Here is a 20,291-nt window from a genome sequence, read left to right as displayed (position 1 = left end):
CATGTATACGTACATCAGGAAGTAAGTCAACGTCTTCTAGAGTCAAGTTCTGACATAGAGCATTGTGATTGTATTTACTGACTGCACGGGTTATTCACACTACGACTATGTGCGACTAGTATTAATACACGACCTGGAAGAAAATGCACAAAAGAATTCTTCACCGTACACATGTCTCGTACCTAGCATAACCCCTCTAACTATTGCTCTATCTTGTGGTGACTTTAGAGTAGCTAAATTTGTACTCGTTACGCCGAAGACGCGCTTTTGATTCCTAGCATGGGTATAGTATGAAGTCTATTTCAAGTGTTTCCTGCAATGATATTGCTGAAATATTGCTAAAAGCCCCACGGATTTAATCACTTTGTCATTCGCTCACATATATCTGGTAGATTTGCAGATTGCACAATGTCAACAACATAGGTTTGTTTGATTATTGTTTCACATGGCTTTCAGCAAATATTCCAGCAGTGATGTTGAATACATGATAAGGATGTGTTGTGGATAACTGATACCACAACCCTTTCTTGTTAATTTTGAATTGTCCACCAAACATGAAGCTTGACTTATGATATCTGTGTGATATGTTACTACAACAAAGAGACCAAATCATCCGAAAAGTAACGTTCTACTATAAATTTCAGTGATGGTGTTTATTTAAGAATTACTGTTCATTCATCGCTCTTGTCAAACGATATCCTCTCCCGTGTCAACACATCTTGACTATTTCGGACGTCAGCTTTACAGATTCCTAGCATGTATGTATGACTGAGTAAATTGTTTAATTGTAATACATAATGTTTAGATCTGACGTTACATTGTGAAAGCTTAATGTGCATGAAAATAGGACGTCGAGATTGTACCACTGTGCACACACCCCCGACGTGAGACCCTAATTCACCTCACCTGACAAATGTACACCTTGGAACCAACCTGCATGTGGCCACACGCAAGTGATACGCCCCTATCTGGCACGTGGTTATTTGGTCATACCCTAAATACCCAGGCCACGTAGATCTGGACCAAGCGATGGGATAATTTATTGGTACAGACATTACCTTGTGATGCGGAGATTCAAGTTTGACCCCTAAAATAGGGCAATGCATTTACATTTGACCACTCAAATAGCCTTGAGCTCTAAATACATCTGGTCTTATTGAGAAAAGTCAACAGATTCCTTCTTTCACTGGCCTAGAACCAGAAAAATAGTAGCTCAGTTTGTTCATTGCTCCAGCTTAGTTCGTCAGTGTTGAGTACTTCCGATTTGGATTATGTCCTTGTAGTTTCGGAAGAAATATGCTGACTTTACATGATCTTCAAAGGAGGAAGTATTATGTCTGTAGCTTTTTTTTGCAACTTAGTTATTAGTACCTGTCTGGCATCGAAATAAAGGCTGCCTTCCAACCTCTTTTCAGGAAAATTTGAAAATTACGTGTATGAAAGTTAATAAGTGCTATAAGTTCGTAGTAATTCCCGTTACATTGATGTGATTTCACTCTCTCGACAGGGTAACAACAAGTGCCATCTTTTAACGTTTTTTGGTTTGAAACCCTCGGCCTGCCGCTCTCCGGGCGGACGCTCTACCACTAGACCACGGAGGCGGTAATGTAACCTGTAGGCTTCATGATGAGAGACATAGAGATGCACTGGTTGTCGAAATTAATAGTACACACAAAATATTGAACATATATTTTACTCATTATCACATATCTAGAATTAGATAACATTAGAATTAGGATCATTGATAGACATTGCATGATATATAGTAGTGTAAGGTTTTCACAGTTTAACATCTCAAGACTGTTCATGTAACCACAAGTACAGCTATAGATATTAATGACAAGCTTCGTCGGTGCATGTTGTTATATGCATACCATATGTTGTTTCATGGATAAATATACGGTCATCTCGATTTAAGGGTCGCGAATAACGTTGTTGTAAGCGTATGTGTAAAGCTCTCGTTGTGTCTTGAATAATATCAAATAGCATTCGCATTCTTCTTTTATGTAAATATGATTATGGAATCACCCCTGGTTTAGTGCAGGTGTGATCAGTACACATATATTTTCTACTTAACAAGTTAAACCATGGTGACGCTATCATGGACGCGGAACAGTTTAAAACACAGCATTTAGTGGTCTAGCGATAATGTATTGATTTTATTTCATAACGTTACTCAAGATAACTTATATCTTTACAAATTTCCAGTTGAAATATTTAGCTAAGCACTAATCGTACTACAACCACACAGTGAACAGTGTTGACACCATTCTAATAGAACGAAAATATCTGTAATGGGGTTTCATAAAGCAGTTATATTGTTTATGCCCTTGACATGTTTGCTGCAATTTAGCAATACAGAGAGAAGTTACTGTCATTACGTTAACCATTATTCAAACATGTCCTACAACACTGACTTACGTTAAGTACGTGTATGACATTCTTTTGTAGTATGGTCAGATATTGGTCAGAGTTGTTATCATATACATGTCGAATATGATAAAGATTGTGACAAACACCAAAGTACCAGCTATTCAGCAAACGGAAATAATCAAGGCCTGCTGTGGGCTTATGGATAGACGATGTTAAGGTACTACACATACATGCGGCTTCAAATTCTATTCATATAATGGTAAAATCTTATCCCGATTGGTTATGCATATTTTTTAAAAGTATTTACACATACATGTAAATCACAAATATACACCTATATAATTCAAAAATTGGATTCAGTGGAACAGGATTTCACATAACAGTAAATATAACAAGCTGATACCTAAGAACAAATCGTAACTTCTTAGTGCACACATATTATAACAAATTATTAAAAAAACATATTCTATTGTGAAAATCCAGCCAGTCCTAGTGAAGACCTTCTCGGTTCTGCATGCATCAGTAATGGTAAGAGGGAGTTCATCACATGTTGGTGTAGATGGTCTGGGACTCTAGGTACGCTGCTGCGACGTCGTAACACAGGGCAACGTCAGCCTTGAAGAAGAAAATGTGAAAAAAAGTCACATATGTTGTTTGTAGAACTGGTATGTCGTCAACACACATGAGAACAGTTATGACATGAATAGCTACGTTTGGTTATCATGCTTCTACACCATTTACGCATCTTCAACATCAACTATGTACATCAATTTGTAATAGGACAGAAACATGTCAGTTATGGACTATACCAGATTGTATACATTGACATATCTTTGTATCAACATCGCCACTACCTGTGTGATGTCCTGGTCCAGACAGTGGGTCATAGTCCTCATGTTGTTGTAGATCTCAGCGCGTTTGTCATGCTTCAAACCTTGGACAATATTATTTAGGATGCACAACACGACGCTCGCCTGTCTGTGGTCTCTGTAACACATTTCGTAATGGTAATGGTGAGGGTACTTCAGTTCATGTCAAGGCCTACTACAGTATGTGGATGGGAATAACCAATAAGATTTTCCCAACCTTCACTGACGTTGGGAATAGAATCAGCACATCAACATTTCCACTGTGTATACTGTATGTTGTTTATCAACAGGAAATATGCATATGTAATGTAGATATGTTTCTCTACCAGCTTTAACAAACTAAGAGAAACTTTCAGAAATATTGAAACTCATTTTCTACCTTTCCTATTGGAGACGAATATGAATTGTTGTCACCTCACCCTATGGAAGGCAGTATGACTCATCAAGTGAATAAAGCCATCAACGAGCAGACAGCGGATCTGATGGACGTCGCAGTGTGACAAAATATACTTAAGACAAGAAGATAATGTACTTATGGTTCTAATGATTGATCCATTAAATGATTATTTATGCTTGATTGCCCTTGGCATATGAGTGGCAGTGCAAATAAAGGAATGTTTCACTTACTGGTACACGATAGTAACTGGATTTGTTGCACTGTGGTCACTTGAGTGAACGGCGATTTGATCCAGGAGGCTTAGTACAGTTTCTGATGATTCTTGTGGCGACTTTTTCAAAATGTACACGTGCACCAGTGTAGGTGTAGAATGCTGTTGACATATGAAATGCTACTTAAACGTTTTGTCTATATAAACAATACTCTCTTAGAGCTAAGATATTCCGGTGCCAATGGGGCTTTCTGTCAGACGTGATTATTAAGCACAAGTATCCATCCTGATCTACCCAAATAGTGTTATTTGGCCTCGTTTTAAAATTGCAAAGATGATGCGTAGACTATTGTGATCAACATATTTATGTGGTATGAAGACTAAATAGTTGCTCAAGTCTGAGACATTTTGAATGAGTGAGTGATAATGGATTTGCTCCACCTTGAGCAATATTCCAGCTATATCATGACGGGGACTCTAGGAATGGGCTTCACACATACCCAGTTGGGATTCAAACCTGGGTTTTCGGCGTGACGAGCGAACACTTTGATCACTATACTCTCTCCATTTGACAGCACAAATGGTCCATAATGATTATTTAACAATTGGGCTAAACTGACTGCAAAAAGTGTTTCTGGTTCATTTATATGTAGAATCTGCTCTTTTTGTATTGTCATACAAGTCCCAATTAATATTATGTGGCAGTGAGAGCAGCGCAGAAGGTGTGAGCTGTGACTGGACCAGGAGGAACATACATAATGTGACGATCATATGGCTCAACCGGTAGTTCTAGTGTGCATTAATGCAGGAATGTTACAGGTCGATATAAGATTGCAAGCAATAAGTGTTAAAATGATGGTAGTGCCACTATGCAAATATGAATGGAAAATAACATTCCGTAAACATAAAAAAAATTCTACCAAGCACAGAGTCCATTGTATCACTCCGTCTTTATCACAAGCTTGTGTTAATGTATCACTGATAGTGATGTACCAGGCGTTCGAGAAAGTGAGTGTATCCTGCCCCACCTGTTGAATCCGCCACAAACACATGTAAAGCAAGATGATCGTTCATCAGATAAATCAGGGAAACATATGGTACAAGTCAAAATAAGGAGTTGCATCAGACAAACGTCTTGTCACTGATCCGTCAGATTTGAAATGTCCTTCACATGTCGAATATAAAACATTTTTGGTCACTGTATCTCTAGACATAGATCTAAACAGGAAAAAAAGATAAGGCGTGTTTACTACTCTCAAGGGGTGTTAACTGGTCTCTTATATTTCTAGTTCAGATGGGTTAATCAGTGGAGGGAATTGGCCCTTTGATCGTTATTGCCTATGTCTTGCCTATATGTCTTATCCTTAAATTTCACATAGACGTTATCAATTAGGAAATTCTGTATCAAGTCATATATGTCTATTTGTACGGAGTGTTATGGAACTTTGGAATCCAGTTTAAAAAAAGGAATGGACAGGTTACAGAGTTAGATAATAACTCGATAGTACTAATCTGTGGTTTGGGCAGATTTCTTCGTCAGTTAACATTGTATTTCCAGTGATCCATTCATATTATTTCTGTTGCCTTTTACACCCAATGGAATGAACATGTCTCGTCGCCTGGCCAAGACTGGTTATTCTCTGATGTTGATATTTTATTCATATATATGTAGCATTATTTGACACTTCTAATGAGTTCTTTATCAAACAATGGATGTAGCGTTGCTTACATATAATGGTTATGATATACAAGGCAATTTAGTAATGATCTACCTCTATCTGCCTGTGAATCTTCCTGAGCACGATGTCAGGGTTGATGGTGTTCTCGGTGGAACATCTGACATTGACGGGACTCAGATCCAGACTGTCACCCTCGGATGGCACAAAACTGGACAGACGCTGCAAACAAATGACTTCCATGCATGTCTTGGTCCTTTTCGCAATAATATGTCTGCTAATTATGTTTTAAGGCTTTGTTTATATGTATAATATGTTTTGTTTATAAGTGATGTTATTTCATGTGATATGATTCCCGACAATCGCATGCCTTGGTTCCATTTCACTTTGCTTACGAAACAAAACAACATTGAGATAGAAACAGCAGGATAGATCACCATCGCACAATCAAGGAAGCCAGGTTTCACTGAAGCTTCCATATTTATTCCATAATTAACATTTAGGTTGCCTTTGTAAATGCATGGAAGTTAAATAACCAGTATTACACACCCCAGCCTTGCACGTAGGTGCAGGTTATGACCATTTGCTACCTGGTGCGAATCGACCTGTGAGGTGCGTAGTAGAATAGGTCTTCATCAACCCATGCTTGCCGTAAAAGGCGACTAACGGGATCGGGTGGCCAGGCTCCCTGCTTGGTTGATGCATGTCATCGTGTTCCAATTGCGTAGATCGATGCTCATAATGTTAATCACTGGATTGTCTGGTCCAGACTCGATTATGTACAGACCGCCATCATATAGCTGGAATATTGCTGAGTGCGGCGTTAAACAACAAACAAAAAACTAACCAACCTGGTGCGAGTGTGGCAGGACGACGACAGTGGAAGACTCCTGCTCCTCTGTGAGTTTCCAGAACAGAGACGCTGTGGTGACGGATGGAGCCTCCGTTAACAGGTAGCCATTCATCGACAGATGCGACTGGTGGATAAAGTACAAGGTATAGCCTACTGTTTTACATGTAAACTTTAAGAGAGTCTATGCAGAAAGACCCTGACGTTGTCTACGTGTTGGTAGCTGCTAGCATGGATCATATCAAGTTCGCAAATACACAACGTGGATGCTGGGTGCCTAGATTCTAACCAGATACGATTGCCAATCGAAACAAACCAAGAGATACTTGGGTGATCCTTAAGATTACGATGAAGTTCACAGATTCTGTAAAAGTGGTAGAATTCAAGAACAATATCGCACATACTATCGAAATGTATAACAAGTTGTCCGTGACTCTTGTCCCATGTATTATATATGGCCGATTAATGAAAAGCAGCTGCACAAATAAAGATGCGCTTATAACAACATAGATGGAGCCATTACCGGTGTCATCACAGCCAGTACGTCTGAACGTCCATTGATCCATACACGGCCCTTTACACTGGTTCCTGAAATGATGTGTCAGCAGGTATGTGAATGTCCTATAAAGAGTAAACTGAATATACTTTTGGATAATTTAGTTTGTGAGTACAACTCTTCAAAAGATCATACCATAACATATGCTTTCTTACCTGCTTTGGGCTGTGTTTTTCTTTGGCTGTTCAGAATCTAAAAATAATTTGAGACAGATTCATATAAATATGCATATAGATAGGTACTGATTTAATATTCTTGGGCGCAAAATTATTAATTTTCATTATGACAGAACTATTGATTACCTGTATAAACTTTGGTATTGTCATACATCCCATTGAGAACACCTTTTTCACATTTCTAATTCCACTGAATTCCTCCACATCCATTGCTGTGTTTCCATATTCCAGAGCTTCATACAAAGCAATGTAAACACACTTGTACTGCTCCTGAAGGAATGGGATATTGCAGTGTTATAATGAACCAAGAAAGAAATGGTTGACCAAGAAGTATGTGTTACTTAAGTATTATGATTATACAACAGAGAGACTGTGAGACAAGTTTCAGAAATTTGACATGCAACACCCAGTTTCGGCTATTTATATGGATTAGCTGAATGTGCCCTCAACCAAAATTACAAATATCCTATTCTTACCAAATCAAGGTATTCTTAAGAATGTACTTATATCGCATTTAAGTGCCTTTTTTCGTAAAGCGATGTTTCACATAAACTAACATGGATTGAATCTCTTTGTTCTGAGTCCTTACCATGCATCTTCATGATACTATCCTCATCTAATCTATAAGAAGTTGATTACTGGTAGTCACCATCGAACTCACACACCATATTATCATCATTGCCATTGCAATAATCAATACTTAATATGATAACACAAACATCACTCCTTCATGTTATATATTACTACAGTGTCTCACCTTGGTTTGTACCATGCCCTTCCTCTGGTCTCTCATCCTCGAGACACAACCAAACACATTCACCCTATCTTCAGCCAGAGCCTGGTCCAGCAGGTAGTCCACGGCGATGTAAGTCCCTGTCCGGCCGACCCCAGCACTACAGTAAGTGACATACCCTTACATCTAATCGACATACATTTGTCATTTTGAAAGATGTTTTCATCGATGACATAATAAATTATTTGCATCTTTGAATTACTTCATACCATTGGTGAAATTGATTTGAAACAAGCATGTTCTGACGAAGTTGAAATAGGTTTAAAATCGTTCATAGCAACAGTTGTTGGGACTACGGTTATATATAACAACTGTTATATTTGAAAATAACAGTCATTTTGTCTGATAGCGTGTGCATTGACCGACGACTGTGCACATATATAGGCAATCAATGATACTGTTATTTCTTTCACATCTAGTATGTCATGAGTTAACTTTCCATTAAGTTGGTGCTTTAATGCTAAATGCAAATGAAATATACATTTATGTACTAGATAAATTTGTAATTAATTCTAAATCATATGTTAAGAGAAACAGGTCAGCCAGAAGAGAAAGACATCCATTCATTGTAGAGAAACATGGTGTCTGTGGAGGGGAGCAGGTATAATATGACTGTGTACACAACACTGATAGGAGTACTTATTTCGTCCTCGGACTCATATTTAAATGATATTCTCTAAAATTCTTAAACATTGTTATGGATCTGCTACTGGAAAATATAATGTTCACAAGTCATAATGCCATGTAAGTAATGTGATAAGGATGCGTAATATGCCCTGAAGACACAGACAAATATGTTCAATGTTTCTTTTCCCAAGCTACTGAGACAACATTAGCCATTTTGATTGGTTGTGCTTGAATCATGTTATTTATCACGTACTCAAATTCAAATTGATAGATTTGGAACGTCCAAGGGCATATCCATTGCAGTCCATATTAATGTTGAAGCAAGTTCCCTCACCTGCAGTGTACCAGTAGATGGTCGTCCTTGGTGTTGTATGACGTCCTGACCAGCCACAGAAACTCAGTGAAGGCCGTCTCCTCAGGAGTTCCATGGTCCGGCCACATTGTGAAGTGGAAATGGTGGAAACATCGTGTTGTGTTTGTCTGAAGTTTTGCCAAACAAAGTAATTTGTGTCACCAGTGCAGACTACAAAATTGTTGACAAAACAGATGTTAATAGCAACTGAGATTTTCAGTTATCTTGATACAGAAACTTCATAGATGCATAAACCAATGACTTTTCACCTTTTCGCGAACACTTGGTATCATCCCCATGGAAAGGTGATTCATAAACACATGCTCATGACACGTACAGTGGTCTCGACTTTTTTCCACAGATTTTGTTTCGGTGGATAATCGAAACGTATATATTCTGACGTTGATGTTTTATGTTTATGATTATGGAAACGTTGTTGTCGTGTTTTCTAGTAACATGCTTCCTGGTGCATTTTCAACATTGAAAAATGTAATGACAATGAGTCGTTCTCAGTACCTGTCCATAAAAGGAACGCAACAGAAACCTTCACTTGGTTAGTGTTTGACCATACCATGCAGTATATCATATCTGTGTGATTGGGCCTTTACCTCTTTCTGTGTGACGTGTAATTCCCTGACGACCCAGTGTGCCCGCTTGCTGATGTTTGTCACAGCTACAGTGAAGCTATCTGTACGTATGTCCGATGTATCTGACCAGTACGCCTGGCACTTCACCTGACATGAAGCAAAGAATCAGATCAGGATATGGTCATTACATGAAGATGCCTTCCAGATAGAAGCTACATCCATGGATGAATCTCATCATAAAACGGACACTCATGTTTGAAGTGGAATACGTTTGCCTTTCATACCGACAACTTAAAAGGGTTGAAAATCGAAAAAAGCTTCCCAAACACACCAACTGATGTTTTGTACAAGTGTTGCAGGAACCGTATATCTGTGCTGCTCCCGCAAAACGATTTTGATTTTGATTTCATACGCGACACAGAGCTACGGGCTGTTCCAAAATGCTTTCCATTTGTATTTATGCTATGTGCATAAGAATGTGCATCTGTCATTGTCTCTAAGTCTCTTAGCTGCCTCAATAATTCAAGCAGGGTCAACAACTTGCAACAAATTCTATCGTAAGTTAATGTTATTTAGTTTCAAAAGTTTATGACAAATAATACGTATTTCTTGAAATGTATCCCCAAGATTGATGTCACTGATATATTTCCAACATGACAATATTGAGGTGTTTTTATATAGTTTTGACTTTGAGAATGGGAATCGACTTCGTCACATGATAATCATTCAGATGTTTGTATAGAACTTACCTTCCCCATTTCCATGAGATTTGTTAGAATGACGATTCTTGTACAGTTATATTCCCAGATCATCCTCCAGAAGTCATTCAGTGTCATCTTGTTGGGGGCTGCACGTAATAAAGGATATGTTGTTATGTATAAGAACAATAAAGAACTGCGCTCTTCATGATTTATCTTCCTCTATACAGTGTTTTATTGTACGATTAACAACATCCACTCGTCGTTTATTTCTTTATTAATCGAGATTCCCTTTTCAAGTTATTGTCACAAACGGAATATTTGTACATGTCACGAGTTTTAGCGGCCATGTAAAGTGTATAAATATTTCAGTTTATGATTTTTCAGCAAAATTATGCCATGCCTATGAGTCCTTATAAGAAGCTTATGAATATGAAACATGCACACTCCAACATCCCTGTAAAAAACCTATAGAGACCGCTGACTTGTTTAGCAAATGAAAATCAACGCTAATGTCGGATATATTCGCCTCTCATTCCCTGTTTGTCATATGTACTTATCATACAACGATGAAACAACATATGATACTTTGAAATAACTAACATAATTACTGCCGGCATTGTAGTTCACAGTACGAGCTTGTTTGGAATATCATAACAAGGAGCTATCAGACGTGTTACTTTAACAAGCAAATACAAGAAAATGTCATGATCGTGGATGCTTATAACACGGCGAACCCCATTGCTGTAAATAAGGCAGCATGTCATATGAAAGCGTGGGATTCAAATTTTGAGATAGGAAGGTCAGCCAAGCGATCTGACCGAATTTCATTAAATTACATGATAAACCATATTGTGCTGTTGGTATTACAACTTCATCAACTATATTACGTTTGCCAAGGGGAAATAGAATCTCCTCATACCTGCTCTTTTGTTCTATCTATAACTACACAAAGTACAGCTGATCAGTCTTCGTCTACATTGGTTTCAAAGGCCTGATTGATTCTCTTTGTTCTGTCATTTCTTTAGTTCATCAGACACCAAACGATTATGAATGAAATTGTATTAACACCTATTCAGACATCAAATCAAATTTATATGAGAAATGTATGCAACTAACGACACATTTTTGTATCTATGCAAATGCATTGTGTGAACCAATTTGTTCAAATGAATAAACCTACATCATTATGTTTTAATGCTCTATTACGATTTGTAAGAATTAAGGAACAAAAGTAGTACCAGAAAGGTTAAAGTTTACATAGCAGCCAAACAATTTCCAAGAAAGTGTTAAGACACCTCTATTTCAAAACAGATGGTAATGTAACCTGTTACGTGGAACTACGTTGGTAATGGCCTGATGTATAACTTGCGGAACATATCACACTATGTAACCGGGATAATGCAAAATGTCTATCCTATTAAAGTCTAAATACTATTTCCCATGCAACTTAAGAGTAACATGGTATTGTTCATTACTTTATTTGTAGTGTACCAGCTACATGAGAAAATGTATTCCTCAGCGATATTCATGAAACCATATAAGGCCTAACGATAGAGACATGCGCTGTTTCAAACGTTTTGAGTTTTCACATTCAAAATTGGCTGAGTAGTAAATATAAAAATTAATGTTGCTTCAAAACTGTTTATCAAAAGTATTCACTATGTATATGAAAACACAATATAACCAATGGAAATATTAATATACGTACCTTGGGCTGCTATATACGCCTTGGGTCGAGAGTAGCCCTATAGTGAAAGCATAAAATAAAGGTGAATGTGTGGTATGATCATTAAATAGTTTCATAAAGTTAGAGTGATAGTGTCAACGCAAATCGTGTTTTTAAGAAGTGGTGAAAAGTTCTAATCGTATGGTTACATTATCCTACTGACATCGATGAAGCTGGCATTGATGTAGTCGGAACCAGGCTGGTCTGGGAGCTCCTTCAACAGGACCCGAGTGGCATCATCTGCACGTAGAACATACACAACATATTATGTATGGTATACAGGTTCAGGTGAGGAGTGGGGATGTCAACGAAATCTTGAAGAAGGTCTATCTTAATCGATACGACCGCCGCCGTGGTCTAGTGGTAGTGCGTCCGCCCGGAGAGCGGAAGGACCGGGGCCGCGTCATACCAAAAGACGTTAAAAGATGGTACTTGTTGTTACCCTGTCTGACGTTAGGCATAAAGGGGCTTAAACAAGGATTGGTCGACTCGGAATCAGTGTAGTGTGCCTGAGTGGGGTATTCATGTTAAAATGCGGCATGGTATCTCAGTGAGCTAGCACTATGAATCGGCATTAGTCCGGACTAGTACAAGCAGCCACACACACGCGTGCATGCACATCGCTATATAAGTGCAATAATCTTGGACGCAACGTTCATTCCAATTTCACTTCACCTTCAACTTAATCGAAACATATGTGCTCTCATTTTGCGTTGGGGAAAACTTTGATGATACCCCAAATACATGTATCTAAGGGAATATAGAAGTAAACATTTCATTTGAATATTGCTAAAAGGTGACTATAAAAGTATTACTTCATTTAACGCTGCAGTGTATTCATCTTAAGCCAATTATTCAGTTGAAAATAACGAAATGGTAATGTCAAAATCAAATTTAGCTGCATGTAAAAGCGCCTCAACAGTTTCACATTTAGAGCTATGCATAAAGATTCAGAGTGACAAAACAACTCTATACATGGTCGTATGACAAGAGGGATGACTTCAACTTTTCAGTAATCAACTTTCCCCTTGTGTTGAGCAATACTCCATTGGCTTCAGTATGTGCTGTCTTCATTCAGCAACTTTTGAGGCACAATCAAACAGTCCCTTCTGTGAATATTTCAAAGAGCGCCATATAACTCTGGCTCAAAAACTGTTTCATCAGGTTAACACTATTCAAACAAAAGTAAATCTTTTAGCATATTTTGTGGCTGGCACATGAAACACATTTTCCAAAATAGAAGCATCAGTAAGAAATATCGCCTTGCAATTCCCTATCTTGAATTGTACTCAATGCGTCCGTGTTGTTGTTTTCAAGCAATCAATCGATTTGCATTTGCTTGTATTTGTCATGGGTGCCACCAGTGGAACAGGATGAGCTCAACTTTGCGTGAACACCTGGTACAATCACTTCTTGATAGTAATTACTAAACACGTGCTCATCATATGCTCGTAAAGTCGGAATCCTTCAATAATTGATGCAACTAACTAGCATCACATGTTACGCATACACTCATGGCACTCACACTCACTCACACCCATTAACAAATCACTTACACTGACACTCATCACCTGCCAGTGAAGGTCCGGGTTAGAATTGGTCTTCATGAAGCCATGTTTGTTGTCAGAGGCGACTAACGGGATCTGGTGGTCAGGCTTGGTGACTTAGCTGATTACATGTCCAGACTGGGCTGGGTTGTCTATACTCGACTGTTCATATACGGCCGTCAAACAGGTGGAATATTGCCAAATGTGGCATCAAACAACAAGCACTCACACACGCATACACAAACAGACATACACCAACACTTCCACTTTATTTTTCAGAGCGCACATACAATATGGACAACATGGAAAAGAAACGTATACTCACAAGGATAATAACTAATATATTTGTTTTTTCCCTTGTTTTCTGGTTGCTGAGAATGCTTGTAAGATTTGGTGAAGGCAGTGGGTAATTTCTGGCATAACATAAATATTACATTATTATATCTACCCTTTAACACCAAAACACATGAGACAAAGAATGAATACCCGTCGTACATTTCTCATCTTATCTTAAGTATTTATTTTGAATCGTGTTTCAGTCAGGCTTTGCACAGGATCTTTACACAGTAGTGATCTATGTACAAATGATTGTTTATTGAGAATCAGCAATAGGCAGTTATACAAAGAATAGATGTATTATTTGACATTCAAGCTGACCTGATACTCGGCCTGGAATCCCCCGGCGGGCACCTGCAGCTCCTTCATCCGCTCCCCCAGCTGATCTACAGACACCACCGTCACTGCAGGAGCACTCCCCATGTTGTAGTATGTGGCACTGAGGTCCTCCTCCACATCGCCCTCATCCTCCCCAAGGACAGCTACAGGGTTGTCCACTCCCGTCTCTTGGTTGTCCTCTGCTGCATACATAAGAGACGTAAGTGTGTGTGAGGTAATATGAGTATACATGAATATTCAACAATTATCCCTCGTCTTGATATGGGTACGTTAGTGGGTGTATATATTAACTGATTACTTGAAGGTGTCATATAGTTATATGTCATATACTTCCAAAACTAACCTGTCTGTATTTGGACCATACTTGAGTGGTTTTGAGACTTCTTATTATCACGTCGTCTTCGCCTGCACAAACGGTTTATATAACACATTACTTTTAAACACTATTTTCTCTCTGTGACAATAAAACATGGCAGTGGCGATGATCAACGTGTTACCTTCCTTTATGCCAACTGACAAATGCAGCGCACCATGTGTAGATTGCGTGACAGATAAGTTGAAGGTTCGAAAACAATAATCTTGAACAAACAATCTAATATATTTTTCGTCTTAATGCTTTGCCATGTGCTTGACAATATTAGTTTGGAGTGTAAATATACATGAAGTCTACATCACCTGACGATGGCCACAGCCACAATTACAATGGCTGCCGCAACAATGACGGTAGCGAGAGACCCTGCTATGACTCCAGCATCCGTCGGGGGTACTTCAACAAGCTCTGCAGCAGGTCAGTTGTTAAACAATAGTATCAGAACAATGTCCCCATGTGATGGTAAGGCATTCGTTTTACCTTTGACTACCTCGATTTTGTTTGGTGAGTTTCAAGGCCCTTCATTTGAATACATTGATAGGTGTCGATTACCGAGATGAACATATACAAACCTAGATTAACACTATGTACAAAATGCACAATCAGTACAATCACGGTACAATCTAAGGTAATCTTTGCCGAAATCACATTAAACCCCTCCCCCACCAACCCCCCCAAAAAAACAAAAACAAAAACAAAAAACAAACAAAAACAAACAAAAAACAAAACAAACAAAAAACAGCAACAAAAAAACCAACTACAACAAAACCAACAATAAAAACAAAGCTTCATGAACGGAATATGATAACATTGACCCCAACAGATAACTTGCCTCTATGTTTATGAATATCAATTAAATATCAAGATGACATCTATGTGTAATTTAGGAGATGGGACATTTAGACAAGAAGTAGACATTCCCATGGTACAAATCTTGCTCCCATCCTTGCTGATCTGTGTCTTTATGCTTATGTGTAATTTGTAATTTCAGTTCGGTAATATCAAAACATGGGAAATGACGCTGTGTGATATTTGCAAAAGTGCACATACATATTTTTATTAACTGTTATATCTAATAAACATGCATATTGTATCATTTGTTTAGATTGAATATGAAACAGCAACCAATATTGGTGCATATGTTTGTATTATAGTTGGGAGGAAAGCCCCGAAATGATGTAGGTCTTAGACGTTTACCACTTCGGTAAACCCCCGAGCACAGCTTCTGGCGTGCCTAAGGGACGCAACTCTGCAGAGGGAATTGTGGCACCATTGACGACTGGGCTACCCGAGGCCCATTTGCGTTTAAGCACACATACATACACACATTTCGGATACTTTTCAGCGTAATTGACAGAGAATGCCTTTTTGTTTGGCATCAGGTAAGCAGTGAAGACATGGAAATTACATCAAGTGATATTATAAACGTGTTAACAGATGATTGTAAACCTGATTCCCCTCTTACTCTCTGTACAGGCGTGGTTAGTCCATCCGTCACTGCATCCAGTCAGACAGGTACCGTTGTCATGATGACAGGCGTTGAGGTCAAGACACTGACCACAAACTCCAGTACAGTTGACACCAAATGTACCAAAACTGCACACTGAAATCAAAATAGTCCAAAGGCGAGTTTCAAAACAACGTTAAACGTTTTAAATAGGGTATGCCAGACAAAATCTTTCATTTTTTGTAATTTTCACAGTTATTCTATAGCGTTTGTTACTAGCTATAGTTCATGTCCATCCGTCACTGCATTCTATATTGACAATTAATGTGCAAAACCTAGCAACAGCAACATGGTCATACCATTTGTTGGATTGGATTTTTTGGGGGGGATTTGTAAGCCATGTCGAACATCTGTGGTATTTATATCGTTGTTGTGAATTACCTTGAGTGCAGTCTTCTCCTTTCCACCCTGGCTGACATCCTGACTCACATCGGCCTGTGTCCCGGGGACAGGTGTCATTCTCTCCTTCACACGTCCGGGTACTGCAGTTACCCACACATCCACTGCCATACTCCACTTCGTGGATACAGGCTGTGGATAGGAACGTAAAGAATAGTAATATATACATTGCTATTGCTGAATAACATAGCTGTATGTGACAATAAATAAACAAATAGAACTGGTAGATGTGACAGGAAAAAACCTTCTGTGCAGTCAGTGTCTTTCCATCCGGGGATGCAACCTCTGTCACACTCCCCGGTCACGTGATCACAGTTGTCTTGCGAGGTTTCGTTGCACTTCCTCTCAGAGCACCGTTTGGAACAGCCGTCGCCATACGAATGTAAGCATTCTGGGAATAAATGACACCCGCAGTAATACTTTGAAGTGTAAACATACACACAGACCAATTTTACTTGTAGTAACTGGTGCACATGATTACTCCTTAAAGTTTCTTATTTATTATTATATTCGACCGCACCGTAGTCTAGTGGTAGAGCGTTCGCCCGTAGAGCGGAAGGTCTGGGGTTCGATCCCCGGCCGCGTCATACCAAAAGACGTTAAAAGATGGTAGTTGTTGTTACCTTGTCTGGCGCTAGGCATTACGGTGCTAAAACAAGGACTTGTCGGCTCGGAGTCAGTATATGACTAGCACAAGCAGCCATACAAACACACACACTTATATGCACGTCGCTATATACGTGCAATGATCTTGGACGCGACGTTAAACCCCATTTCACCTCACCTTTTATATTATATTAAAAAAGGCATGAAAAATTTGTGTGTGCAGTTAATAGTATACAAGCATCTTACTCTGGGTACAGTCTGTGCCATTCCATCCTGTCAAACAGCCTCCAACACACTCCCCTGTCACGTGGTCACAGCTAGAGTTGTCTCCCTTGCAGTTCCTATTTGGGCAATTGTGACTACAGTTTGCTCCATAGCGGCCAAATTCACATGCTGAAAGATAAACTAATGTGATGTAATATTGTAGTGAGTCGTATAACAGCTGACTCGATCCCAGTTTGAAAGAAAAAGCCATTATGAAACTTATAAGGTAGAATGGGCTGAGAGATCATACTATATTTTGCAACAGGTAACCAGCACGGACCTGTCTCACACGTTTCTGTTGCCCAACCAGGTAGACAGACGCCACCAGGACAGACTCCGCTCACGTAGTCGCACACCTCGCTGTCACAGTGGCAGTAGTTGTCACAGTCAGCCCCGAAAGTACCATTGCTACACACTGTTAATAAGTGAAGTTATTTCTTGTACAAAACAGACGAACAAAGTAATATGCTCAACACACTTTAATGTCTCGTTAATACGAATATGCTATTTCGAATCAATATCAGACATCCTGAAATGTTATAGCCATGGCTGACGGAAAACGAATATAACATTTCGACGTATAAGCGTAAGGGTATGTGACTTGTACCTTCCAACACAATGCACGTTTAATGTCCCTACCGTCTTCTACCGTCCTGGGTTGGCGTTTTGTTTCCAACAAAGTTGTTTGGGGTCTGATTTGTAACGCTGCACTTTGACACAGAATACATTGATTCGTTTCATCCATAACAATGATGGCAGAATTGTGTCTGGACACTGGATACTTAATGATCTACTGCACCAAAACGTTTGTAACTGAAACGAGATAATCCTGCAACAATGTCGTTTTGTTTGGAGGGAAATTACTCTTTTTTCATAAGGATGTAAAGTAATTATATTTCACTAGAATCCCGGCCTGTTGTTTAACGCCGCATTATGTCCAGCTATATGATGACGGCGGTCTGTAAATAATCGAATCTGGACCAGACAACCCAGTGATTAAGATAATGAGCATCTGTCCACGCGATTGGGATACGATGACATACATCTACCGAGTCAGGGAGCCTAACCGCCCGGTCCTGCCATCCCCTCTTTCCACAAGCACAGTCGCCTCTTATGACAAGCATTGGTTGCTGAAGACCTGTTCTATCCAAGATCGTCACGAGTGCAATCACGTAGTAGGTCTTCACTTCATTGGACATCTTTAGTTGTTTTGTTGTTGGTTAGTACACGGGGAAACTAACAACGCCATGTCATTGTGTTGCGATTACACCTCTATGCCTCAATACACTCAGTGCCTACCCAAAGTGCTACCATAACTATCCCGGTCAATAGATCACCCTGCACTCGTTTTTCGTTCTCATCTCGCTGAGAAGTATACAACCCAAGCTTCATTTTCAGGTATAAGAAGTTAACAGCCACAAAACTGCCTCATCTCACCGGGTACCACTTTTAGTGGTGGGTGGAGAGTGAACACAGGCATACTTTGAACGAATTCAATTGCCTTAGGAGCAACGTGTTCAGCATGTGCGGTGGTGTGGGGCAGAACCAAAGCTCATTAGACGCTCAGGAATCTAGCTGCCGAATGGGGTAACCGGTCAAAATAGACTGCGACCGACGTTGCTGAAATGTACCTGATTTGTGACCGGTCTTCAAGACCACCTGCTGTCACGTGTACGTTTTGATGCAGTCAGAGGTTTGAACTAAGCATACAAAACTTGGCTATCTTAATACCATTAATAATATATTCAACAATTTCGGTTGTTTTGTTTGAAATATTTTATCTCCACGCATCCCAACCCATCCAATAAACTGTATGTTAATAAGTTCTTCAAATCAATTTTACTTCACAAGGAAACATAGAGCAGCACAGCTTCCATCCCATGCATCTGTGAGATTCAGCCCTGCTTTGATATCGACAGTTTCACTGAAAATATTGCGTTTATGCAGGAAGAATATAAATTTGTTAGTAGTTTTCATATGTAAACGTGGAAATAACTCATCACCTTACAGTCACAGTAAAATCATTGAGTTTATAAAATAATAGAAGTCGACAAAAAAGATATTGCTTGTACCGTCAACCTCCACTTCACAGAAATCCATGATGGGCTTTTTATAACCATCTGGTTCGTTGTTGATAGTGGTGGTGTACAGGACCAGATAACGCCCTTCACCAGAACATGTGACGTTCAAAACATCAGGTATGTCTGTCCCGTCTCCATTCCCAGTCACGTTGTAGCAGTTGACTCCATCTGTTGGGGAGGCTTCAGTATCAGCTATATAGAACTGGATACCGTTCCGACGTACTGTATCTGGTCAACGTAAGTAGTTCAACATTATCGCTGTATACATGTACACATATCATAGAAGAACGTTGAAGTGTCAAAATGATGCGCCTGTTGAGATAAACTGAGAAAGAATCTGACGTTTTGTCCGCTTTGGTAGATGTTTGTTGATATGAAGGTATATGCTGATTTATTACATCTCCATAAGTGTCTGACAAATATAAACAACATGTTCTTATTCAAAACAGCTGAATCATCAACAAAACTTGGCTCTATATAACCATACCCTGGCAGTGGCTACAAAATAGTTAACAATTGGTCAGAATGCGTGCGGCCATGTGCCACATAGACCTCGACAATATTGCAAGTGAAACATGGACTTATCAACTTAACATGGACATGGATAAAATGTGGTCACATAGTTTTCTTTGGACTCACAATCTATTCTGAAGTATAATGTGACGTGATGAATTCTGCTTTCCTCCCCAAGATCGACTCTCCACCGTGCATCTGTGGTAGAGTTGCCCCAGGCTGAATGAAAGCACTTGCTATTGTCCCTTGCACTGTTGTCTCCATTTACAGCATTGCCTGGCCCCCTATGGTCGTAGACTGAGCTGGCTGATGTGTTTTTGCGGAGAGCTATATTGCCTGTGAAAAATGACATTACATGCATTAATTCTTTTTTCCGAATCGTTTGATGGCAACGGTATACCAATCAATACCAACCTAGATCTGCCTTTTTGATAC

At 39.3% G+C, this 20,291-nt stretch overlaps 1 protein-coding gene across 2 annotated transcripts in view; it reads right to left on the bottom strand.

Annotated features, from left to right (window-relative positions):
- LOC124124961 (receptor-type tyrosine-protein phosphatase epsilon-like) overlaps window positions 1–19,406 on the bottom strand; it is a 61,858-nt gene extending 42,452 nt beyond the window's left edge. The window contains exons 1-24 of one of the 2 annotated variants that reach the window (XM_048400598.1): window positions 19,335–19,406; window positions 17,543–17,677; window positions 17,245–17,391; window positions 16,637–16,783; window positions 16,375–16,524; window positions 15,952–16,089; window positions 14,792–14,894; window positions 14,460–14,521; window positions 14,099–14,295; window positions 13,767–13,854; window positions 12,058–12,134; window positions 11,877–11,913; window positions 10,217–10,314; window positions 9,489–9,614; window positions 8,863–9,008; window positions 7,866–8,001; window positions 7,235–7,378; window positions 7,088–7,124; window positions 6,900–6,964; window positions 6,378–6,503; window positions 5,623–5,748; window positions 3,870–4,012; window positions 3,228–3,360; window positions 1,717–2,988 (exon numbers count right to left, since the gene is read on the bottom strand). In XM_048400598.1, the coding sequence (XP_048256555.1) occupies window positions 2,917–2,988; window positions 3,228–3,360; window positions 3,870–4,012; window positions 5,623–5,748; window positions 6,378–6,503; window positions 6,900–6,964; window positions 7,088–7,124; window positions 7,235–7,378; window positions 7,866–8,001; window positions 8,863–9,008; window positions 9,489–9,614; window positions 10,217–10,314; window positions 11,877–11,913; window positions 12,058–12,134; window positions 13,767–13,854; window positions 14,099–14,295; window positions 14,460–14,521; window positions 14,792–14,894; window positions 15,952–16,089; window positions 16,375–16,524; window positions 16,637–16,783; window positions 17,245–17,391; window positions 17,543–17,677; window positions 19,335–19,362 (2,661 nt within the window). In that variant the 5' untranslated portion in view covers window positions 19,363–19,406 and the 3' untranslated portion in view covers window positions 1,717–2,916. Of the gene's footprint in view, window positions 1–1,716; window positions 2,989–3,227; window positions 3,361–3,869; window positions 4,013–5,622; window positions 5,749–6,377; window positions 6,504–6,899; window positions 6,965–7,087; window positions 7,125–7,234; window positions 7,379–7,865; window positions 8,002–8,862; window positions 9,009–9,488; window positions 9,615–10,216; window positions 10,315–11,876; window positions 11,914–12,057; window positions 12,135–13,766; window positions 13,855–14,098; window positions 14,299–14,459; window positions 14,522–14,791; window positions 14,895–15,951; window positions 16,090–16,374; window positions 16,525–16,636; window positions 16,784–17,244; window positions 17,392–17,542; window positions 17,678–19,334 lie in introns of those variants that run through there. The other variant, XM_048400599.1, reaches the window with a different exon arrangement.
- Window positions 19,407–20,291: the final 885 nt, after the last annotated feature.

This window comes from Haliotis rufescens, unplaced genomic scaffold, assembly GCF_023055435.1.
Source record: "Haliotis rufescens isolate VD_foot unplaced genomic scaffold, xgHalRufe1.0.p SCAF_2, whole genome shotgun sequence".
Taxonomy (NCBI): Eukaryota; Metazoa; Mollusca; class Gastropoda; order Lepetellida; family Haliotidae; genus Haliotis; species Haliotis rufescens.
Note: the sequence above shows the minus strand (reverse complement) of the source record. Positions and strands in the feature narration are given on the sequence as shown.